This window comes from Mytilus edulis, unplaced genomic scaffold (genome assembly GCF_963676685.1).
Source record: "Mytilus edulis unplaced genomic scaffold, xbMytEdul2.2 SCAFFOLD_411, whole genome shotgun sequence".
Classification (NCBI taxonomy): Eukaryota; Metazoa; Mollusca; class Bivalvia; order Mytilida; family Mytilidae; genus Mytilus; species Mytilus edulis.
The window spans coordinates 12,489-39,752 of record NW_027268639.1 but is presented as its reverse complement, the minus strand read 5'-3'; the positions used below and the strand labels follow the sequence as shown (position 1 = coordinate 39,752).

The window sequence follows — 27,264 nt, the reverse complement described above, 5'->3', positions numbered from 1 at the left end:
GTTGGAGTACAAGGCATCAGCAGATGTACCACACAGTTGATTATGCTAACATACAGCATATTGTTGTCAACAAGTGTCATATTGTTACGAAATTCGACATCAATCCACAAAATCAAAAAAATATTTAGCCGAATAGAAATTCACAAGAAAAACTGCATTGTGTAAAGTTGAATAATGAGATAAAACAGAAAATTCTTTTTATTCAACAAATGCTATTAACAGTAATATTGTAATGATTCTGGTTCCAAATTATAATATTTACATCACAGACTTTAGCTATTCAATTAAGATGATTAAAGATTTCACACAGAAAAGGTTCATGTATAAAATAAAAATGGCACATGATGAAAATTGACTTTCCAGCCCTATATTTTTTTTCTCCAGACGCTGACTAAAATAAAACTTTTTAAAAATTGAAGTCACATATTCGAAAGATTTACCAGCGCCACCACGATCTTGATGACCATTATGAAATGTCTGTGTCCCAGATGACCACTGATATGTTTCAATTGTCAATTCAACTATACAATCGTCCACATTTCCTCCAAAACAGAATGATACTTCATCACATTAATTGTACTTAACAGAGCTTTCTTACAAATTGACGAAAGGTACGTATGCTTGACGAATCATACGTAAGACTCGTTTAAGGGGTCCTTTATTTGACATATTTAAATAATAGTCGTGGAACTTCGGACAATTATCCTACATGCAACGACAGTTATTAAATTGGACTTTTCCGATATATTTATAGGATGTCGGGACGTACGAATATGTTAAAATATTATACCACCAGGTCGGATGAGATAACACTACAAAATATCCTAAATATATCTAGTAGTCAGACAAAAAAAATGCCCCTAAAAAACTAAAAACCGACCCCTCCCCTACGTATACTCTTCAATATTACAATGTTTTGAATCATCGCCCCCCTCCCCTTAATGTGTATATATTATGATATACCGGGGCAATGGAACGAATATTTTAGCGTATAATTGCGTTTTGCCTATAGTCCTCAACATTCATCAAATATTAGCCACTGGACGATAAGTGATAACTTAACTTCGCGTCTATCTTCCAAACATGTGTATTATTAAATCGTCATATAAAATCCACAATGTATATGGTGTAAAATCGTAGATTTATTTTCTTGATATACAAAATCTGTTTTTCTAGATTTATTCAACATTACTTTTTAAAACATGTATCATCATTTTTGTTTAGCAAATCTCGATATTCCACTTTGACCAATTTGCTGAAAGTGTACTATAAAAAATAAAACAAATGTGAATCTTTAAATTTAGACTAACGTACTTCAATAATGCCATTGAAAAGTTAATCGTGAAACTCGTGCTTAAAAATTTCCCGCGGAAATGTGTGTTCTCGTGGTTTACGTAAGTAACGTATCGGACGTAAGTGTATTTGACACTATTTTTCTCTGTTTGATTATATTAAAATCGTGTATTATTTGCGATATTATCCTTTTTTGAAAAATAAACTTGATTTAGAAAAGAATGCTGTTTTACTGGATAAAACACAGACTCTTTTAACAGTTATTGTGGAAATGAAATACGTGCTCCCTTTACGTTCGTTCGTACCTTTCGTCAATTTGTAAGAACGCTCTAGTATGACCAAAATGAAGGTTGCAACGTGTGGAGGATCTGCGTACCATTCCAGATCCCTAAGGTATTTTTGTGGGGTCTCATTTGCCATTTTAAAACTGTGTTAGTTTGTCAGAACGCCTGCTAAAAAAGTGGGGCATTTTTCTCTTTTTAATTTTATATCTTAAAACTGATAATGCACAACATGATAGCAGATAAAACCGTTATGAATTGACGAGATGTCGTGGGTTATTTAAAACGTCCATTCACATGCACATTTAATTACATTATGACACTTTGGTTTGGGAAGTAAATGAAGATTTATGTGACGCAATACTTGTAATATTTCCCAGATATTTCAATTGTACAATTGCACAATTGTCATGTAAAAAAAATTCTTTGAACAATGACTGTTTTCTTTAGCTAATATTCATCAAATGTCAAAAAATCAGCTCATTCGTCACTACAAAAAGGGACAAAGAGCACTATGCAAATTATTTAATTTCATTTCGTTTTGAATGATGAAATTATTAATAATTGATATTTGATATTTGAAAGAACCAATATTCCCACGAAGCAGATACATAAAAAGGACTTTGTAGACATAACGGGTTTTAATATAGAACTCGATTTATTTAATGTAATCGTAATATTAAAACAATTTGACGACATTTGACTTTGATTATCGCATCCAATATCATTTCAAATAATGATACTATCGCGTTTGAAGTGGAAACGAATAAATTTAAAATATAACGAGGTTGTATTTTATGATTTCATTCGATTTGTCTCGTTTGCATGTTTTATGTTTAAGGGGGTATGTGAGTCTTTCGCCATTTTGGATTGAAAATAACAAATTAGCCAAATTTGATGTTGAATGCATATAACTAATTTGACTTTTCATTTAAAAGAACCAATTTATAAGATTTTAACTTATAAATATTGATATTTTTATAAGAGTAGATTATTTTCATGGATTTTTAATGTTTTTAAATTGGTATTGTAAGGGGAGTTAACTCTGAAAAAGTGCATTTCTGAAGGAATCTACATGAAATTTTGCTATTTTATAATTTAGCCGAGAAAAAAACAGGTTGGGTTACTATAACTTTTCATCGGATATTCTCAAATGAATTTAAAGTCTTATTTAATTTACAAACGGAACATATTTCATTAGCACTTAAAATTTGGGCGAAGTTCTATGTTAATGAACGTTTGTGCAACACCTTCCGTAAAACAAACACATCATTTTCAGTCATTTAATTTACCGAATTAATAAGATGCTCTTCTATGGGAATATAAGTTATTAACTTGCGATCTACATTAGATTAAAAACAAACACTCGAAGAATTAAGAAATAAAAAAAGAAAAATGAAAATTATAACAAATGCTGATTCATTAAAATGAACCGTTGTAATAGTACTTTAATATTTATTTTAGGAATTTGTAATAAACGTTTTAGGAGAATGAAATCGTTTTCTCCTTCTGATAGAAAGTGGGCTCATATATATTTTTGGGGTTACATTTACTTACTTGATGAAATGATAGTTAATTTGCATAAAGCTTAGTGTTTTGATGATATATATGAAGTGACCAGTTAAATCAAATCTATTTATAAACTAACAATTAATGATTTTCCTTTTAATATTTAAATCAATCATGAACAGTAGATTAATGTTTAAAGTATTTGATCTCGTTTTCGTTTTTCGCCCTGTTTAGTACCACAATGCATTGTTTAATTTTAAAACTTTGTAAGGTAACTGCAAATTACTTAAAAACTACCAGCTGCCATATCCATATGTATATCCTATTATTGAAATACTTAAATTGCCCATAACGGCGGGGGACTCGCCTAACAAGGAAATTATTATACATTTCTTAAACATTTCAGCAGTATCGTTATTTATCACACAAAAGTTTTGTTTCCTGAATTGATATAGTTGATTCTAGTTATCTACACACAACATTGTTCCCATTCAAGTTTTGCTGTCCAACTCCCAGAAGAACCTTGCATCATACCATTATATGTAGCTGAAATTGAAATTATTACCCTTTCAATTTGTATTTGTTTTAGATTCAAGGTCTATTGTAAAAAGGTTCAAGGGGTGTTGTATACAAATTTATTACGTACAATCTCTTGTATGTACTAGTTGCACATTATTGTTAAGCGCAATTTCATGAATGTTATTGTTGTTTATCATGTTTTGTTATTTGAATGATTATTAATTGAAAAAAAGGCACACCAATCCTTTCATTCTAAAGCAAAACAAAACATTTTTTAGAACCAGAAGACATGATTTACTTTTAAGTGTTGTTCGATTGTATGTAACTAGTTTAAATAGGCATGCAAAAAGTCTTTTTGGTGTAATCGGAAACATCTTAGCTTGAGACCAATAGCTTGGAAAGCATCAGTCAGAAGCAATTAAAATCAACACATATTTTGGTTAAAAAACAATGATTGTGTCGTATCGCTTAACACCAAAGTATGAAAATCCAAATTTATAAAAAGATGTTAAAAAAGAAGAAACAAACAAACCGCAAAAAGCAATTTACAAATTTTGTCTGTTTCTTTTTTTTATTATTATTTTTATTTGTAACACCATTTTGTTTGACACAAAACAACTTTCTTGTGTTCGAGGCATTAACTACACCATTTAAGTTCAATTTTCGATAATCTCACTTTCATGTTTCATTTTTGTTTTCATAAGAGGTAACTTTTATAAGGTATACTCAATGTATTCTACTAGTTCAAATCAAATTAGTTTAGCACCAACAGAGTATCAAATTGCTTTACTCACCTCCCCAACCAGAGATTTGATAGTCGGAATGAGGTGCTGATGGGTTATCTAAATTTGTAGTTAACCATGGCACACGTTTAGTAAACTGGAATGATGTTTTGTCTCTGGAGGTTAGATATGTTTCACGTGATGCAGATCGCCATGTTTGACCACCATCAAGACTCACTAGAGTTGTTGATTTATCGATACCATACCCAAACCATTTATTGTCTTCCGAATCATATCCAATTACACTTGCAAGTATGCTGCTTAATCCTGAAATAATAAGCACAATTAATTAAAGGATAAATTCGTAGATACAGTTTATTTAGAAATGATACTCATTAGTCGTTTTGAGTTTATGAGCATACAAGTGTTTACCAAATTACGTTTACTATATGTAATACATTTCTTATATTCAAAACCAACAAACCGATATTAATACGGCTATAACTTGAATAAAAATTGAATTCATAAAGATATGATATTGAGTCACAAGATACATTGTAGATAATTTCCTCCCCAAAATTAAGACCCACATGACCAACACGACGGATGCAACACGTGGAGCAGGTGTAGTTTGTGTTTCATAGACCATTGTTTGACTTTTGGTCGTTTTTGCAATAGCGTTCCCAGTATGCCTTCGAATTATGGAACTCGCTACTGGCTGGAGGAAAACGATTGTCTACAGGAATGATTTTTATAAATAAAAGTCATACCAGTAGTTCTGGATAAATGTTACAAATATATAGAACAATTTCGAATGAAAGTATATAGTATATCTCAATAAGTTGTTGTTCATCATCTGTCTTGAATGCTAAATTATGGAACTTCTACAGCAACATATATGTGTAGACTTGCATTTTTAACCCCTTAACCAATACAAAGTCTTACTGACATAATAATTGCTTTAAAACTACATAGTATATGTCGCCATCATGTTGGTTTTGCAATATTTTTTAAGAATTGATACTCCAAAGTGAAATTGATTGAAGCTAACAGATATACAGGTTTAAACCATTGAATCGAAAAAGAGCCATAATTTCATATAACATTTTGTTTCGTTCAGGTATTGACTTACGTGTCCATTCTGATCCCGTTGTAGAGGAAATGACACATTGACGGAGAATCCTTCCTAAAATTTAAAAAAATGTACTTTTTTATGTTTATTTCTCTCTAGTAATCTGTTGTGTTCGAATGAGCATGGCGGGTGCCACATGTGGAGCAGGATCTTTTAAACTTTCCTGTAAGCGAACGAAACCATCCAGTTCAGTCTTTTGTACTTTTTTCTATGTTGTGTTTTGTAAACTGTTGGTTGCCTTTTAATCTTTTTCTTATTTTTTGCCATGGTGTTGGCATTTTATTTCCGACTAATGAGTTTGCATCTCCCTCTAGATTCTACATACCAAAAAATAACAAGTCAGGAATATGTCCATTCGTTTGATGTGTTTTATCATTTGATTTTGCCATTTGATTTGGGACTTTCCGATTTGAATTTTCATCGGAGTTCAGTATTTTTGTGATTTTACTTTCTACATGATTTTAACAAAAAAGTAAAAATCATAAAAATACTGAACTCATTTGCTCACTGTGCTTATGTTCGGTTTATGTCGTATTCTGACAGAAGTGTATACCATAAACTAAAAATGTCCTCCTTTAGTAAAATACTCGTTTGATGTGTTCGAGCTTTTGATTTTGCCATTTGATTAGGGACTTTCCGTTTTTAATTTTCCTCGGATTTCAGTATTTTTGTGATTTTACTTTCTACATGATTTTCACAAAAAAGTAAAATCACACAAATACTGAACTTTATTGATCACTGTGCTAATGTTAGTTTTTAATTTATTTTTTTAAACAATTATTTTGACAGTTATGTAAAAAAACTTGAAAAACGGTTTCTAGTATGTTAAACAAAAATGCATCTTGGAATTTGACATGATTTGTAGTCAGGGACAGTTATCATTGACTTCATATCCTGTTTATATTGTAACAAAAATCAAACTGTTTAGTTCGGAATCCAACAAACGACCATTTTGAACTCCATACGTCTTTCATATTTTGCGTAGTCGAGATGCTTTATTGTTTACATATACCCTATTTTTCTCTTATTCAAATACAAATATTCGATCAATCTTTAACGTTTAGAACAGAAAATTCTAATGTTTGTAATTATTACTTTCAAAATGATAACAAGGGAATATTTGGATTTGGATACTTACACTTTTGGATTAACATCACACACAATAACTTTGCCATTTCCGACACCAAAGCTTCTTTCATAGAAATCTGCAATATGGAAGAAAAAAAAACTTTACTGGTAATACTATAGAAATACAAGTTGTTTAACTCTACCATTGAATAAATAATCATATCACTTACACGATGTTTATTCACTATAAATTATATGAGTTTTTTTCATGATTTTTTTTCTCTTAATTTACTGGAATTACTGAAATCTAATCATTGGTAAAAAAAAAGGTATGCCATTTTTGTTTGAAATAAGAAAACAAACATGTTAGCAATAGTCGCTTTTGTATATTTGTTTGTGATGCTAGTTACAAAAGATGATACTAGTGCTTTAGGGGTAGGTATCAAGTTTCGTACATTTTGACACCATAAAATCTAGGTCACTACCAATGAAAAGAGGATGGTAACGATAATTGAAACATAATCATTGTCATCTGATACATCTGTAACGCTTGTTTCGGAATTACTTACTTAGTATATAATCCACGAAATCTAAGGTGTCTAAGTCATATTTGTTTTGAAAAAAAACCTTTATTTAATCTTTTTATTACTGCTACAAGTATATTAACATATGTTGTCTTTATAATATTTACCTGTAGGATGGCTTCGTTTTGGAGCCACAGAACATATATCTGAAAGAAAGCGAAACATATTAAATATTTGTGAAATCCTTGCAAAGCACAAACTTACAACAAAGCTTTCCATGAAATGTATTAAAGACTATTTTCTATGTTGGTTATCAGTAACTTTTTTATTTCTTTTGCAGGTATAAACAATATGTGTATGAACATTATAGAATCTAATAATGACTTAGGGTACGACATAAAAGTTCTGACTGTTGAATAGACATATTGATTACTAAAGGTTACCACAGACCTCGCAATGCATATATTCTTAGATTTAATCCTTAAATCTAAACGAATGTCTTAGAGACGCTTTTAGCAAAGTGTTTTTTTTTATAGTATATAAACATTGGCATTCACATAAAACTGAAGAAAAACGAATGAGTTAAACTTATAGATTTATGTTTATATTCAAATTAATGAATGGATATTCACATATTAAGGTAAGATATGAAACGTATTTGATAATATTCAACATGGGAACTTGAACATTTAAAAGAAAACATGAGATCGCGACAATTCAATGTTGAAAAATAACATACTGAAAAAGAAGTTTAACAATTAACATCTTTCTTCCAAACAAACCATTATTTAGCGCAGTTTATAAAAATTGTGAGTGTTTCTATGCTGGAATAGTGGTATGATAGAAATTATGCTTGAGTCTTGTTATAGGCAAACATGTCATAGTCCTTGTATTAGTATCGAAAGATAAAAAAAACTTAACAATAAAAAAAGCAATATCCATCAGAAGACATGACATTATTTATATCCTTCTTCAAACTTTTTCGATTTTGCTATCAATTTTCAGTTTTCGCATTACAACAGTGTGACTAGGACCATGAAAAACAATCACTTTGTGTCGCTACAGTTTCGGTGTATAGAGACACGATAAAGGTGAAAATAAGTTTTACCTGAATAGTTGTTACATTTATAAAGGGTTTATATAATAAATGCATTCAATGTAACATTAGTAGACAAGGTGAAATACTTAAGAGTGAGGAATTCAACATGGAGGTTCACAGCTTTCAGGAATGGTGTCATAAATGTTTTCCCCTAATTGATCTTTGTTTAATTGGGACATTTCTAAACTCTGATTCCTTTCACGGATTTGGCTATACTTTTTGGACCTTTTGGATTATAGCTCTTCATCTTTTATATAAGCTTTGGATTTCAAATATTTTGGCCAGGAGCATCACTGAAGAGACATGTATTGTCGAAATGCGCATCTGGTGCAAGAAAATTGGTACCGTTAATTTTATTCTAAAACTAATTGCATATGTTTTTCTTGTTTCAAATAAAGAAATACTTGGTATGAATAAAATTTTGACCTGTCTTGTACTACAGTAAACATTTCACATACCATTTCATTGCATATAAGATAATGATAATTACCGGCAGTTGACAACATATATGTTCACCCTTTTTGCAGTTTATATAATCTAGTAACCATGTCACCTCAATATATATTTATCAGAAAACCAAATTAAATATGAAAGGCGCTTTGAAACATCCATTAAACATGTTTACGTCTTACAATTTATTTGTTTTTCAATAAAATGCAGGCTTAAATCAAATTGAAAGAATATTTTGTCTTCCCTTTTTCACATTATACCATATGTTACGTATTATGTTTCGGTGGTATTACACCTTCACATTTAATTTGACAATACCATTAATTACTTTTTATCAAAACAGTTAATTGAAAACATTAAGCTAACAACTATAACTTGTATATATATTAAGAGAAATTAAAATATTGTAAATTACGTCTTTATTATCATGAATATCATTTGTTTACACGAAAATTTCAATTATTTATCGATGGATATTATCGTTTTTTTGTTTGTTAATGCACAGTGCACATTATATCAAAACTGTACATGGAAAACATGTTCTAATTAAGAAGCAATATTTTGGTCTATTATTTCATCTGTGGTTATTTACTATTAATTAAAAAGGAAAATGATCAATTTCCGTTTTAAAAACAGATATATTGTACTCAAATGTTACATTAAAACATATTAGTTTTTCTCTCCAAAAATAAATATAAGGATGAAATATAAATGACTTTAGAAAACTTATTTCATTAGTTTAATATCTCATTGAACCGATAGTGACGTATTTCAAACGTATTAAAATTCATAAATTCAACCAATAATTCAAAAAGCATCAGATATCATTATACAATATTTCTCATTAATTTCCAGAGATATAATTGAAGAATAGATCAATATTGATTTTGATAGAAATAAACAGCAATACTTGAAAAGCAAATAACAATGGCACTGCATGAACTGAACATTAAATGCGCAATGGTTGATGTTCACTATCATTATAACCTTTATTATGAAAGGGAAAATTGTGAAAACAGATTCAAAATTGACAAAAAATGGTTTTATAAACTTTTGTGTTCTTAAAAGGTAAAACTACCGGTTCTTCAATGAATGCTCACTAAATTATACACCAGACGACATCAGTCAGTGGGGAAATCAATAATTTGCAAATCCTCCAAATATAATTCAGATAATATACTCAGTAAATGGTTTACAATATCATTTCATGGTTCGGATTCTGAAAAACTTAATAACTTTTAACTAGAGATGAAAATATGCGGACACATTGCAAACCTAAATGTATAGCAGACAGTCCAATATTTTCTAAGTGAAATTCAAAAATACTACGGAACGGAAAGAAAACAGGCGTTCATAATGGCGTTGTATGGTAGTGATTTTAGAGAATAAAAACTTAGAAGACACCAAGTGGAAAATAAAAATATAGAAAAAAACGATGACCTTTTGGCCTTGTAATATTTTTATTTGGAGGGTCACTGACGGGTATTTTGTAGACGAAACAAGCATCTGCCGTACAAAATTATACCACTGGTATATTGCTGAATAATTTTTTGTCTATTTATGATTATAATATTTTCTCACAGATTTGCAAGCACACAACAAGTCATTTACATTCAAGGAAAATAGTTAAGAAAGCCATTAAAACAATGATCATTAGCTTTCTTACAAACGAAATCGTCAAAAGTATAAAGTTTGTCTCAGGAAAAATCGGACGATATTGTGGCTGAAATAAATAATCGCTTCCAGATTTTACGGATCTTTTCGATTCAGACAGCAGAGTTAGTAATGTCATGCTTAAGATGATTGGTAAAATGGCATTAACCGTAATAAACCATGGTCAAACCTATATATGCGATCATTTCAATTGTGAAAAATTCTCACAAAAAATGAATTATAAATAAGTATACAATTACAAACCTGATGGAGCGTCGGAAGTCACGTGACAACCAAACAAACCAAATTTAACAGCTAAATCAGGTGCAACTCCATTTGAATTGTCCTCGGTTATATATATTCGTATATATACAGCGTCTACCAAACGTGTTGGATAAACTATAGTCTCACTAAATGGCACGACAATAGACACCTGATAAAGAAATAGCTATATACAGATCCAGATATTTAATATATTTTAGAGAAAAAAAAAACTAAGGTTAATTGTAAAAATCAAGACGAGTTTTATTTTTGGAATTTTGGGTCCGCAATGCTCTTCAACTTTGTACTTGTTTGGCTGTATAGCTATTTTGATCTGAGCATCACTGATGAGTCTTATGTAGACGAAACGCGCGTCTGGCGTATTAAATTACAATCCTGGTACCTTTGATAACTATTTACTTTGTTGAAGACATTTTCAAGGATACAAATATGAATGAATATAAATTCACCTTATCGTCGTATTGCTTATTTAAAAAAGTCTGCAAATAACCCAATACACGTATTTTTATAGTTCACTCTTTTGATGCCACACATAGTAAACATATATTCGCCAAAAGTATTATCCACCTTGATGTCAACACTTCTATGTTGACATGCCTTATCAATGATACCGTCAATCTCACTTATTTTACCGTCCACAAGATATGGATCATTCGAAGCTCTATTGTTTTTTTCTATACTCAGACAAATATGGCATTATTTATACTCACAATTTCTCCATTTTGCCAGGCGTATCCATCATCACTGTAAGTCAGTGTCAGTTTAGTAGGGTAGTGTGTAAACCCACTTTTATGTTGCACGATTATCTTGGTAACTTTTGTTTTATTTCCAAAGTATACTTGAAAAAATCGTAAGTTGTCGAACAGTTTCCCTCTTTTAAACGGACTCCATGCTGTGAAAAAAATTTATATGCAATTAAATTACTTATATGAAGGCTTGTGAATCCATATGTCGGTCTCATAATGATGAAAGCATTAATGGTTGCGTTTTATTTTCTAAAGAAACACAAATAATTGATTTTCCGTTTGATTAGGGATTTTCCGTTTAATTAGGGATTTTCCGTTTAATTAGGGATTTTTCGTTTTGATTTTTCCTTTCAGTTTGGTATTTTTGTTGTTTTGCTTTCTTTCTACAGAGTGCCGAGAGTGGTGACTCGCTTTACACTAAAAGGGATGAACGAATATGGATTTGAAAAAAGTATTTTAAAACAAACTAATTTCAATATTAAGGATGTACTTAGGTGAGGTTTTGGAATTTGTGTCAAATGTTCGGACTCCTTGGTGTTTTTCCATACAATACAATGTAAAATATTTTGCCCCATAACACCCATTTATTTTTTCATATAAGACTTAATAGCTCATGAAAGGTCATTTACCAAAATTTAAGAAGATTCTTAATTTTCTTTCTTTTGTTTTGAGACCTAATAATACCAATGCAAATATAAGGTAAAAGTCCAAGTCAGCCTTTTCCCGCCATATTTTAAATCTCAAATATCTCGAAAAGGAGGTCCATGACCTATCGATATTTTTAGCTTATTTTTTTCCTTAATTGATGCTCTACCAGCTTATAGAATCAATTTTAACTTCTTGATTTATTAATTTTCAACTAACCTCACTTAAGTACATCCTTAAGAATTAACAATAAAAAAAATGTTTGATACTAGTGACAATTAAAACACAAATGAACAATCAATGCAAACCCATCAAAAATAATATACATTAGAGGAAAATAGGACAAAAAAAAGGGAAACGAATGTTACAGCTACAGAATTACTTTATTCCTTCACAACAACTAACTTTCCTTATTTACATAAGGAGCAAGTCCTATGTTTTCATCGTACCAGTATTAATGGGTTTTTTTCAAATGTATGTCCAACGACAAAAAGGATAATAGATAAATGAAGTATAACAAAAAAGTTTTCCCGTGTATATACTGGAACTTTTCAAAGAAACAAAATGTTCCTATTTATATGTATAAAGCAGATACCAGAGGGACATTCAAACTCAAAAGTCGAAAATGAACTGACAACGCCATAGACTAACGAGAACATTTAATTTGAACATTGGATAGCTGAGGATTTCATCGATGTGATTGAAATTGGTCACATACAATGAAGTCAGTGATCAGTGTCCCCCATCTATTTCCATTGTGAACGGAAATCAGTCAATTAGACATTTCAAACTTTTAAAAAAATCCAAAAAGGAAAAAAAGGAATATAATTTGATTCTAGAAAAAATCATGTAAACGAAAAGAATATTTATCAAAGGTACCAGGATTATAATTTAGTACACAGGATGCGCTTTTAGTCTACATAAGACTCATCAGTGACGCTCATATCAAAATATTCATAAAGCCAAACAAGTACAACGAAAGATGAAACAGTAGAGTAAAATTTCGTTACTATATATCTTTTGTGATGAAAAACTAATGTTTTTACTATAGAGAACGGCTAGTTTTAATCTGACTCTGTGCACCCATTTGCTAAAGAAAAACATAGATACTTAATATTTTATTGGAAGCATGTGAATAAATATTTATCATAACACAGAACTCACCAGATGTTCCATTTACTCTGCCATGGAAAGATGGTCTAGCAGGGTCATCTTCTACCGACGACAATATCTGACAATCGTCTATTCTTCCGTCCTCCATTCCAAGGGAGCCATCACATACTGAAATAGTAATGGAACAGCATGCCAAGGGCTTGATAATGGAACAGTTACACATGACCCCTCTCCCAAAATACAATAACACACAATATTAGAATAGACATAATGGAGATCGAAATAGTGTTATATTACAGCGTCCCTACCCTGAAAAACAAATCTTTAATGCTGATTAATTAAACAAACATTTTTTTCCCATTCGTTTGATGTGTTTGATGTGTTTGAGCTTTGGATTTGGCTATTTGATAAGGGATTCCCGTCTTGCATAGTTAATAACGTCAAAAATTAAATACACACAAACAACATTGGGTGCGAATCTATATGTTAGCTTTATACTGAAGAAATCAATAGAATCTGTTTTATTGCTCAGACATCAATCGTGAAAGCTAGAGTTTTTCACTTTGTACTTCTGGTTATATCAATGATTATTGTAATGTTACTGCACACAAAGTACAGTGAGTAGATGATTTCCTTAGTAATATGAATCAAAATTTTTCATAAATTAGTTTTGAAAAAATATATGTAAATAAAGCTGAGGTTAACAGACCTCTTCCTTTTTCATACTCACACCTGCCACATACTAATCATAAATTTTTGACAAACAAACAAAACACACTATCTTATCCACATATGTATAGATGATTACAGTTATACAGCACATACCATCAGCTCTAATAACACTTATAGTAAAGTTGACTTGTTGTATTTCTGTTGTAAAGAAATCGTCTGCTGTATACGAACTTCCTGCTCTAGGAAACATGTATGTACCGGCTTGGTATGATACAACAGTCCTATCAGTTGTCACATCTTCAGGTACCGTTATAGATGTATTTGGTGCTAACGTAAGGCTTATACTGATAACGTCACAGAATAACACGTTGTCAAACTAATAAAACGACAAATCTTTGATGTATTATATAGTTGAACATTGTAAGACACAGTAACTAAATTAAAACCAATATAAAATTTTTATCCAATTATTTATCTTAATATTTCTACAAGTATGAAAGAATAAGTCAATACATTTTTTAATAGCGAGTTTTCCTAATGAATTGCTTTCTTCAAAATGACGATTATGCTTCTGGTATGCCCAGTTTGATTAAAAAGAACTTACCTCAATTATCACAATTCCATTTTCGTAACTAGTTGAGTATGTCGATGTATTGACCACTACATTGGTGTGCACCATATATGGAGGAATGTAAAACATGACACTAGCATTAGTAGCTAATGCAGTTGAGTTCTCATCGTGTTGTAAGGTAGCTTCCACAACAATATTTGTGCTACATAAGAAAAGAAAAAAAATAAGAACTGGTTCTTTTCAATTATTCTGGTTTCAAGTTTGTAATAGTAAGTATAATCGTGATCCAAAAATGATTTATGTTTTAGATTTTCCTTATCGTTTCGTCTAGATAGCACCTGTTCTATTTCGTAAAAGCACGTGTTCATTCAGTGAAACTAGGGCTATTGTATTGCAAGCCTTATATAAAGTTATAAATATCTAATTCAGTTTGGGCTTGTTATATGTAAAAATGCAATCACTTGATAGAGTTTGATTTTTCGTAAACATGTAAATATACATACGTTCTTTATGATGAAACAGTTTTAAATGCAATTTGAAGTGCTCAAGGATATGCACATTCAAATATTTGGCATTGAACGTTCCTGATGAAGGTAAATCAAGAAAAGAGTTTCGGACGCATGACATTAAAAACGTGTTTTTTTTTCATTTATTTAACTCGAACACATTTAGTAGCAGCTATTGATAGTGAAATAACATTCTAATTTATTTGTAACAAACCTAGATGACAGCGTTTCATTCACAACGGCCTCAACTTTAAGAATTGGATATTCTAACCCTGTTCGTGACACGGTGATGTCATGATCAACTATAAAAATAAAGCTTCCAAGCTTGGCACCAAAACTAAATTTAAATCCTGCTCCATTGTCAGTGATTTCATTGTCACTAAGTATAATATCAACCTCGACATTCACAGCGTTGTCATTGGACTCTGCGTCTTCCCTTCTGTATGACAAACCTACAGACGCATACAATGTTAAAAGACATATGAATGTACTGACAATTTACTCGTTTAACAATTATCAAACACATAATTGTGAATTTGCTGGATTATTCATGATTAACATCAATATGGTTTTTATATTGTTTGCCAACATGAAATATGTTTCTGCCTATATAATGTTGGTATGTTTGCTGCAGCATTGTTATTTTTATTGAGTCATAAATAAAGCATGTTTAAAGGTCTTTTCATTTTTGTAATTATGAGTATATTAAAATAATTGACGATTACGATAATTGCAATAAACAGGAAAAAGACTTCTTTAAAGAAAACATTATCACAAACACAGAAATTTGAAAAAAGTACATAACTTATTTTTATATGTGGTTAAACAGAGGGTTAGATGTCGTGCAACTGAAAGACGATCTAGGTAAAAAAAAGTACATACCTGCATTTGTAACAATGCCGAAATCAATATATCCTTTATCATTTTGACAGTTATCTAATGAAGAATTGTAAACAGGATGGAATACAACATTCTTCGTTGTATTCTCGTACAGACACTTTATATTCTTCCCAGCAGAAATAAGCCTTATGTCTTTAACAATTGCAACTGCTGTACCATTGATTGGTAAACTAACATCTACGATTACATTGGAAACTGACATTGCAGGGATATTCATAACTAACGGAAATGTTACCACTTCTCCTACCGTCATTGTTGTCGGCGATGTTGTGTTAATCATCAATATTGTGTCATTGTTAAACAATGTTGGCTAGAGAATAAAATACAAATAAATAAAAGAATAACTATATAGATATTGACAAATTAAAAGATCTTTCATTATAACAGTTGCTTTGTTCAAATTGTGCATTATCGTGTAAAAATGCATGTTCCAAATGTAAGAAAGTAAAAATAGTTTCCTAAACGAAGCCGTGTGAACTATGTGTAAGACTGATTTGAAAAATTCTCTAACTTATAAAAGTAAATATCCTTGTAAACTTATCGCTCCTTTAAATAAACGTATTCTAAAAGTTTACCAATTCAACTTTGTAATAAAATCATTGAATATTGTTTTTATTGGTATAAATATTGATTTTGTTATCAGTAAATTAAAAGCAAACTAAATATTACTAGTATGTTATATACATATACACATTTTGTACGGTGACCTATAGTTGTTAATGTGTGTGTCATTTTGGTCTCTTGTGGAGAATTGTCTCATTGGCAATCATACCACATCTTCTTTTTTATAATTACTCCTGCAAATGTTGGGAGAAGATATGAAATTAATTCAATTGTTTGTGAAAGCATGTATTTTAATATTATATGCCAAAAATTGAGGCAACACATACCGACTGTTTTTCTACGAACGTATCTGTAATCGTTAGATTCATTTGCGCAACATAGATCTGTGCATCGTTTGTGTTGACGGTCACGTGAAAATAAACTGTATCTCCAGCATTCAATGAAGCGTCAGGCAAGACTCGCGCAACTGCTTCAATCTGAATCTAAAACAACAAATTAGAATAAATAAATTAGTACGAGACTGACTGAGATTTCGCTACCTATGATATTTATTGCATGTCTAAAATGTCTTAATGAATTACAATCTGAGGTGAAAATTGTTTGATCAAATTCAAAGAATAATTTTTAGAACTCTCTTGATTACTCGGATACAAATTGAAGACATTAATATGGATTCAGGAGTATAGTGTGACTGGCTGATTGAGTGAAAACGGAGAATGAAAGAGGGAAAATATTAAATGTAAATAGAGTACAAATAGCAATCAAGTTGTTTAAGCAGCTATATTATATCTTATACTGTCATCGTTTGACCAGTAGTGTTTAATTTAATTTTCAAGTTTTAGTTATAAAAGAAATGTTTTACCTTATTGTGATTGTCAACTCCAACGTTTACAGCAGAACTGCATACATAGCCTAAATCTATTGTTACAATGTCATTGTACATCGACCCAGGTCTACAAGAAAACAATGATGCATTCGATAAAAAAAATTTATTTCGGTCTGGGAATCATTATCTTGCAATACACACATTTACGCGAATTAATTGAATGAATGTTTCTAACTTTGTAGTTCTATCGTATTATCGTTTACTTTTCATTTTGTTAGAAACAAGCATTCAATTAAATTCGCGTAAATGGAATTGTAAAAATCAGGACAAACTGACTTCTATAAAACGAAGAGGACGTGATTTTAAGATTCGATGTGTTGTATTTACGTTTGTTTAACTTCATTGTCTTAAAAACCGAAAGCTTAAAAACATATCAAGAAAAAATCAATCGGAAGATATATTTGGAATCGTAATATAATTCCACATTAACGAAACATAAAAACGATTAAATCATGAATATGGCTAACTCAGTTTTGATTAAAGTAAAATACCTGCTCTGAAATGTCGGGAAAATCCTTGTTTTATCTATACAGGGAAAGTGAGAACCAACTGCAATGACTGCAGCGTCGCATATTTCAATGTGGCCTGATGTTTGTACAGGAGTTATGAAACTGACAGATATCTTTTGTGTATTAGTTTCAGGCAGAGTTAGATCAACAACAAATCTTTTCCCTTCTCCCTTAGCCACTGCATCGTCCGTATCATTTCCAGATATTTCACCAACGGAAAAGGCAAAACTACCACTCTGAGTAACAGCCTGAAGTGAAGCATAAAAATACCGTCATTAAATAATATAAATGTTAAAATGCTATTAAATATTATAATTAACTGAACTCACTCGTTGCTATATTCTTTCTCTATTTGAATTTTTCGATTTATTTTCTTTTAATTACATTTGCAAATAGCTTTTTTATCAAATTAAAGTAGAAATCTTATACGTATTCTCAATGTGTTCTGATCCGACGTTATCCACACCTATTCTTATGTGACGTCAGAGGACTGAAATAACCTCGTTCATTTCACATGTGAAATTATAAGTTTATATTTCTCTGGGAAATCAATGTATCTTATTGCAATCAATGTAATAATACATGTTATAAATAACTGAAAATAATTATCATTAGAAAATACAAAGGAAAAAAATATTGCTAAGAAAAAATATAGAACATTTGAAAAAAAAAATGTAGACTACTACAAAAGATTTCATTGTTATGATATTATTTGTCATAAGATTAAAGAGACATTGTTCAATTTAAGAATGCCTTATTTCTTAATGTTGTTTGTATGTATATAACTAGTTTGACTCCTTGATTACTTTGTGTAGTTGAGATTACAAAAAAAAATATTACCGAGTCAAATCCTGATGTATTGTAAGTTGCCTGTACATTGTCACTAAAAGATGTGGCAACCCCACCAGTACTGGTCGTAACATCGACCTTAAATGGGAATAGCTGGGTATCGGACACTAATGTGGTTTCACTGGATAACTTTACTATAACTTCAAATATCAAAGCATTGCTGTCAAAGTAATCATTTGATGCAACTGTCGTTGTTCCTAAAAGTGAAATGTCAAATGATACATGTGTTTACATAATTTAAATAAATAAATATAGAAAATATGCATGTATATTGTATAATGTTATGAAACAAATGTAGGATGCATTTCATGCCACTCTTATGAATCCACCAGTTTTATTTACAAATATATATTCGATTGCCTTTTTTTTTTTTATCTTCTTATCATAACTAAACCTATTGGATTTCTGAAATTACAGCTAATTTCCTACTGCTTGTAGAGTAAAACTTTTGAGGGCTTGCTTGCTCTGTTTGTATAAACGTTATTTCAAGCTAGCAATATATAAGCATATTTTAACCTGTATATATTATATTTAAATTTGATTAGACGTTATCAATATAACGATTGTACAATATACAAACAAAGCAAGCATGCTAATCAAAGTATTGCTTTACATGCGTTAGGAAATTAGCTGGAAGGATTATCATCGAGGCTTTATTTTTAATCTAGTAAAATACATGTAAGCCTAAACTAACGTATAAACAGTTATTCCATATGCACAGGATTAAATAATATTTATCTTTTAGTTAAATGTTGCGTGAGTAATCCTTTGTATGCTATTGAAATGTAAACACAAATTTGAAGAGTAATTAAATGAAAATTTTATACACTGGTTCTTAGTGAAAAAAATATTTTCCCCGTAAGTATAGTTTATTTGACAGCGAAAAATTCATAAAGTGACAACATAAAAAAACAACGGGGACTATAAATTTGAACAAAAGATTTAGAAAGCAACTCTTTCTTGTTTTTAAATCGTATCGATTAGAAGTTATCGCACCTTCTCGTTTATTAATGTTGTCACTGGCATTTGAAAATTGCGATTTGACTGACGTATCTATACTTCATTATTTTGAATTCAATCGACAATAAACCAGTTTTCCTGTTCTTATGTGGGATATAGACAGAAAAAAACAAAATACTGAACTCCAAAGAAAATTCAAAACGAAAAGTCCCTAATCAAATGGCAAAATCAACCGAAAAAACACATGAAACGAATGGACAACAACTGTCATATTCCTGGCTTAGTACAGGCATTCTCAATTGTAGAAAAAAGTACAATCACAAAAATACTGAACTTAGAGGAAGATCAATTGGGAAAGTCCATAATCACATGACAAAATCAAATAACAAAACGCATCAAAAACGAATTGACAAGAACTGTCATATTCCTGACTTGGTAATTGTAGAAAATTGTGGATTGAGCCTTGTTATATAGCGCTTAACCTCTCACTTGTATGACAGTGGCATCAAATTTCGTTATATTCATGAAGCTGCGTGAAAAAAACAGACATAATAGGTAAAATTGTAAAAATAGGGATACAACCATCATCACAGTGTCACATTCTCAATCAGAACAAAAGCTTATATATAACAATGAAACACAAAAAAAAGGAAATATAAAATTTAACAACCTGATTTAACCAACAATTTAACAATGACTGCCTGGCGAGGTTCACATCATCTCGAGAAGAGAGTTGCGTGCATGATGTTACTGAATGATATAGGAGATTATTGATCAACATACTAGTAGTTCATTCTAGTTTTACCAATTGAGGTTGGTTTTTAACTTCCTTGACTACTCATGAAGGTCTTGCACGACAGTATTTTTAATTTTAACTTATAAAGCAGAACATTGAATATTATCTTAAATAAATAATGTGGTGTTTTTTTCATAAAATAAATGTTTTGCACTTTTAAATTTACTCTTTTTTACGTATAGAAACATAATATAGCAGAGACACATATGGTGAATACCTGTATTTGTGACAATGCTCATATTCAAACTGGCCTGTGTATTTCCAGCATTATTACTGAATGCTGTGTACGTTGGTTCTATAGTCGTTTTTACGCATGGAAAATTGTCTCCTACTTCTTTTAAGCGAAGGCCACAAATACTTAGTCCTGGGGTTGTTGATTCTACATCGATTTTCAGATCTACACTTTCACCCGGATGTATTTTTATCAGAAGACTGTAAATGATTGGCATACCAATGGGTACAGTTGTCAATGTTGAGTTTCTGTTCATGCTAATGTATGGTGCAGTAGTCTGAAAACAATGGTTTAAGTAAAACAGGATTCTTGATTCATGCTTAAACAGTTAGATTTAGAACATTTGGAAATTTTAATAAGCTATATTGATAATTCAATCGAAGACGCAAATTGATTTAGATATAAAAAAATAAAGCAAAGGAAATTTCAAATACAAAAAATTATACTTTTTGTATAAAGATAATTAAGAATTGCATACTCCTTTTCATATTCTATTGGGGTGTAAAAGCGTTACCCAAGGTATATATTTTAAAATTAGGAAAAACACATTTTAAAAATGAGCACACTATCAACGCTCGCACAACCCTATAAAATTATAAAATGTCCTCCAGTTTTTGTAAATTTCTATTTGATAATATGATGCGGTAACAATTGAACATTGAAACCTCTAAAAGAGGGACGAAAGATACCAAAGGGACAGTCAAACTCACAAATCGAAATAAACTGAAAACGCCATGGCTAAAAATAAAAAATGAAAAAGACAAACATAGTACACATGACACAACATAGAAAACTAAAGAATAAACAACACGAACCCCACCAAAAACTAGGGGTGATCTCAGGTGCTCCGGAAGGGTTAGCAGATCCTGCTCCAAACTACTTAACAAGTATTATAAATATTATTATCTTTATACGTACTGGAGAAATAGTCGCTGGTGTCTTTAGAATAATTGCCAGCTGACCAACCCATATTTTAGTGGTGCTATACATATTTCCAGCACTAATCCATTCTTTTGCTCCATCTACTAAACCTTCGTGATCATCAACTTTAATATCAAACTCCAATCTCATCAGATCTTCATCTGCATTGTCAACATCCTCTTTGTTGCAAACTTTTGGGATGTTCAGTATAGCTCTGTCATTTCGGCCATCACTAAATCTATTGAGAAAACAAATAGACTTCAAACAATATGTCGCTTCTTATTTCCTCTTCCAGTTTCAACAAGTGTGAAGAATATGTTAACCCCAAAATAAAATGATTCGCAACCTATATGAAATATGTCCTGGGAAAAAATAAGAGGCAACATTTATCACCAAAGAGAAATTCAACCCCAAAGGTAGAAATTAAACTTGACAACGATAATAGTTAAAGGTACCAGGCTTATAATTTGATAAGCCAGACGCGTGTTTGTCTACATAAGACTCATCAGTGACGATCAGATCAAAATAGTTAGAAAGCCAATCAAGTACAAAGTTGGAGTTGATAACTGGCTTCTTTATTGTGCAACCTACTTAGACATTTTATCACATATGACACAGATCAAATCATAATGACGTCCATAGAACTTTCAAAGAGATGACCTCGTAGAGAACGTCATGGTAATCAAACTGTTGAACCATGTGTCGTTATTACAGTTATCTGTGTTGTTAAAGACGAAAGTATAGTTTTTCAGATAATTTTGATAAAACGTACAGTGTAGATTCTCATAAAAAAAACTCAGGCGTGTATTTCATTCACCAGACGCGTGGACACATGCTTAAATATTCTTGTTAGATGGATTTGTATTTGTATCTATTTGATGAAATTAGCCATTTTCAACTGATTTTTTCAGTTCGTTCTTATGTTGTACTGTTACACCACTGTCCAAAATAAGGGTAGGGTTGGGATATTGTTAATATGTTTACCCCCGCCACATTATGTATGTATTATGTGCCTGTCCCAAGTCAGGAGCCTGTAATTCAGTAGTTGTCGTTTGTTGATGTGTAACATATTTGTTTTCTGTTAATTTTTTGTACATAAATTATGCCGTTAGTTTTCTCGTTTGAATTGTTTTAACATTTGTCATTTGACAAGTGAATTTGTATATCAAGACTCTTTATCAATGCATAGTGTTCAAAGACATCAAATATGCTTAGTGTCAATAGACTATACATTTACTAAAGAGGGAAGCTAAAATTGGTACATATGTATGTATACAAATATTCAAAAATGTATACCCTTGTATGTTGTTTATGAAGCAGAATGATCCATCATAGGTGAAGTAACAATTGACGAATAGTTCTTATTTTGCTGAAATCGTTTGACAGTTTGAAGCCAAGATTGCTTTTTTCATATTTATCAGTGCAACTATAGTCCTGACCCAAAACCGGGATATGAGTTCGATGGCATATATATGATACTAAAAAATCTATCATTTTTCTACAGCAAAGATAAGACCTGAACAACGTTAGGAATTTGGTATAGCAGTTTACTCACCTGGATGAATAGGTAAATAGTGTGTTGATCCACTCTGGGGCAACACATGGTAAGTTTTTACCTACACTTGTCATCCTTGCCCTACATATCGACAGTTTAGCAGTCGTATTTCCTAGTGGCATAATTGCCTCGATATTCATTTGGGGATAGGTAACGTCTCTGTTTGTTGTGATGTCATAGTAAACCTTCGTAGCAGCGCCGACGTTAACTTCCTCTTTACCATCTACATACGTCATGTTGAAGGAAGGGACGGTTGTGTTCTAATATCAAGAAAATAATGATACTTTGTCAATATATGTACGTAGTTGTGTTAAAAAATACTTTGTTCAAGTATGTTTTGAATGCTGCCAGACATAATATAAATGATATAAAGGAATAACACAGATCTAAAGGAACCTTAAACCAAAATAAAGAAATGAGAAAAAATGTCTACTGACAGACATGAAAAATTTGATCGGAAAATATTACATATAAAAACCAGAATTTAGAGATAAGAAATAGTAAACCTTAGAAACAGAATGTGTTCAGCAACACAAATATAAGTGGAAGTCCATGGCGCACTATAAACAACCCACTGTCCAAATTAGCTTTTATCATGAAAAATATCACGTTACATTTAAAGGTTTGGAACTTTTAACAAGACATCCTAAGTTGTAATTATATGGTGTCAATACAAATATGATTTATATTCCAATAGTAAATGTATTCATTTAATCTATCAACGATTAGTTATTATTAATACAAAACACATGAGGTCTTTGTTATCTTTATCACTTATGTTTAAAGATCGTGGGTAAACAGGTTTTTATAGAATATTAACCAATCACAAGGCATTTTTTGTGGTTGGACAGCAGAAATGATATTCACAAACATTCAGTTAAATAATCATATTAATATTTTCAAGTTCATACCAAATTCTATATGTATTTTTTTTTAATCAAAATTGATTTACTAGTATTCTTTCATCATGATTTGATCATGTTTAATATATTTGACTTCCTTTTTTGTAATAATAAGATTATTATGTATATTGTTTCGTAATTAAAATGTAGAACAATGTGAAAACAAATATTAACTTTGAATTTTATATGTAAACGGTAGTATGTTCTGTATGACTCATTTTCAGCAACTCAGCATTAATTTGTTTTAACCTGTCTTAAAGCAAATAAAACAAGATTGTTATCACTTAATTGGATGTTTTGCTTGTATTTCACTGAAAAGGCCATTTTATCAACTTGAAACTATATGGCGTTTCATATAATAAAGATTTCAGTACCATAGTATAAATTGACCTCAGCTTGAAAATGGGGAGTCGAAAAAATAATTTGTGCTGGAAAAAATCCTTAATTTTCAAAAATATTAATATTAAGATGCCATCAATTGTGTTGAATAAAAATGTACTGTCTGAGAAATTTTAAATAGAAATAGTATCCGAATTTGACGAAGAATTTTAAAATTAAAAAAAAAAACACGTTTAAAATAATTCTTGGAACAGCTTTCTTTTTAAATCGAAATTACCTCCTTTGAATTCGTAAAAATTTTGCTAAGCAAAGGGCTACTAAAACAGTAGATGCGACACTTCATTAGAAATCGAAAGACTTGTTGGCACTTCTAACACGGTGAACCCTATTGAACTAACAAGAGGGACAACAAATATTTACAAATTGATACACCCATGTTCATAAAACGCTTCAGTTTCAAATAAGAATTCATTTAGCACACTATTCAAACTTCCATGAATTTCAAATAACATGGAGAATGTGTGTACGGTACTGTAACAACAAAAATCTTTTATACTGCAATCAGTTGTGTTTATTTATAGTAAATATAGTGACACACCTATATTTTGCGCAATGTCAATTTCATCATGGATCACATGTTCTACAATCAGGGGTTCATTAAGAGATGATAAAAAGTTTGAAATTAAATTTACAATTTAAATAACTATCAATGAATTAATTTAAGTTGCAGTATTAAAACGATATAAGGTCAATGTAAAAAAATATTATCTTTTTTGGTATTCGGCACAAATCTGGGGAAGGCCTAGGTAAAACCTCGCCATTTCCCAGTTTTTAGCCTCATACCAAAAAGTTTATATTTTTCTGACATTGGTCTAATATTGTATATGTACATGTAAACAATTTGGGTCGAAATGTCAAGTGGCGTACTGATCTGGCTTTGACTTACACAATTTAACCACTTCCTAAGTCATCAGTTAAATTTATTTTTTTCATGTATAACCTACAGGAAATATATAATGTGGGACTTCCATGTTGCAAAGACATAATAAAACATGTTATTTTTTGTCAATTATCTATGAAAACGTTTGAGTCAGGAAGTCCAGATATACCTTTCGGGAAATTTATACCGGACATTCATCACGACATACTGTCTTTTTTTTTGCTTTTCAGTTTTTGGCAAAATGTAAGCATCATGAAATTCTTAAAAGCGGTTCACACACATTTTTCCTTCATTATGTATGGTAGCGTATGTCGACAAATTTGAAGTTTTAAGTTTATTTCAATTTTTATTATAACCTAGTCCACTTGTTCGACGTTTTCCAATCCAAATTAGAAAAATAAAAATGGCGTTTTTAATAGATAGAGAAGATCCGTACGAATGTTTACATAGTCTCCTAGTAGTTGAGCGAATTCGTTTTAGTTTCTTTTAAATAAAAACAAGTGAATTATGTTCAATAAAGACAACAGTAGTATACTGCGGTTTAATAGTCACGATTAAACCATAACAAATCAGGCTCATAAACAAAAACGGAGTGAAATACATCAACTTTAAGAGGAAACAAAGGGAACAAAAAGTGAAATTACAAAAATACCGAACTATGAGGAAAATTCACAACGGAAAGTCCATTATTAAATAGCAAAGGCTTAAACACCTCAAACGAATAAATATCAACTGTCATATTCCTGACTAGGTACAGGTATTTTCTGATGTAGAAAATGGTGGAGAAAATCTGGTTTTATGACTCGCTAAATCTCTCACTTGTATAACGGTGGCACGAAACAACAGAAACGATTAACTGTAACTAAAAACCCGCCAACATACAAAGAAACGAACTATTTGATAACAACTGCCATATTCCTAATTTGGTGCCGTACATTTCAAGAAAACAGATTGGTTGAACCTGATGTTATGGCTAGCCAAACCTCTCACTTATATGGCAATGTAAAACAAACACTAAAAAGGACAGCATTATGTGACAGGAATGCAGTTTATCATTGACGTAATGGTTTTGCAAATAAACCAATCACGGAATGTTATGAAAAAATCAAATAAAAACAATTTTCTAACAAAATTTCCACTATGGACTGCATTTGAAAAACAAAAACAATCCAATTAGTTAGAATTATTTTATAACTTACTGATATATCAGCGGCTGCGGTTGTACTCTGCACAGTAAATGTAGATGTGGAACTAACAGTAGCTCCTGAACCATAGGTGATTGTCATGGTTACGTCATGAGAAGAACTTGGTGTTATAGCTGTATGTTGAAGTGGTGTCACTATAATTTCGAATGTAATAGTATTTTCTGTTGCATTTCCGGGTGATATTGGTAAATTAGAAATGCTTCCTAGACTTAATGTCCCTTTATCAGCATGAGTTGCTGCAACTGTCGACTCATATGAAACTGTGCTATCATCTGGGATGACACAAGGCATATTACCACCAACTCGTTTTATTGAAATTTTACATAGCTGAAACTTTGGCAAATTGTTGTCGATAGGTGTCTGGACAGCTAATATATATGTAGAAGTTGAACCCTCTGGTACAAGCATATCTAGGGAAAAAACTTTTGGTTCGTCAACATTAACTTCAAGAGAATAGACTGCGGTTAGAGCTGGTACACTCTACAACCAAAAATTAATACCTGTATTAAAACTTCAATTAATAAAACTTTCAAGATAACAGAGCTATTGTTTTTATAATAATATTTACACGACAATATTTCATATAAACAGGTAAATAAACTCACGGGACACCACACATTAATATTTACGACAAAAGGGACAATTTTTCGTTTCCTATTGTTAATTTTCCCTTTTTTGGATTGATGACGTTTCTTTGGCTCCATCTTACGGTGATTATATTTCACAACTAGATCTCTACGCCCGTGTTTGTTTTTAATTCTAACGAATGTAATCTATGTATAACTGGTAAATTATTACGCCAAGGATTTCATTACCACAAATTACTAAAAACCTTTACTAAATTCTTTCATAAATATAAAGATTTGGTTTTGAAGTTTGGTTGTACATGGAGAAAACTTATTTCAGACGGGATAGCACATC

The 27,264-nt window shown here is 30.9% G+C and overlaps 1 protein-coding gene across 1 annotated transcript in view; it reads right to left on the bottom strand.

Annotated features, from left to right (window-relative positions):
- Positions 1–180: 180 nt before the first annotated feature.
- The window catches only part of LOC139508160 (uncharacterized), a gene marked incomplete at its 5' end in the record, with an annotated part of 38,925 nt that continues 11,841 nt past the window's right edge, over positions 181–27,264 (bottom strand). Inside the window, 21 exon segments of the mRNA XM_071295910.1 lie at positions 181–589; positions 1,633–3,629; positions 4,397–4,651; positions 5,457–5,510; positions 6,595–6,661; positions 7,216–7,254; positions 10,515–10,683; positions 11,243–11,424; positions 13,088–13,204; positions 13,862–14,084; positions 14,313–14,481; positions 15,000–15,237; positions 15,668–15,995; positions 16,576–16,731; positions 17,112–17,202; positions 17,627–17,892; positions 18,485–18,690; positions 20,467–20,758; positions 21,400–21,640; positions 22,958–23,217; positions 26,338–26,823. Of these exon segments, the coding sequence (XP_071152011.1) occupies positions 4,615–4,651; positions 5,457–5,510; positions 6,595–6,661; positions 7,216–7,254; positions 10,515–10,683; positions 11,243–11,424; positions 13,088–13,204; positions 13,862–14,084; positions 14,313–14,481; positions 15,000–15,237; positions 15,668–15,995; positions 16,576–16,731; positions 17,112–17,202; positions 17,627–17,892; positions 18,485–18,690; positions 20,467–20,758; positions 21,400–21,640; positions 22,958–23,217; positions 26,338–26,823 (3,621 nt within the window).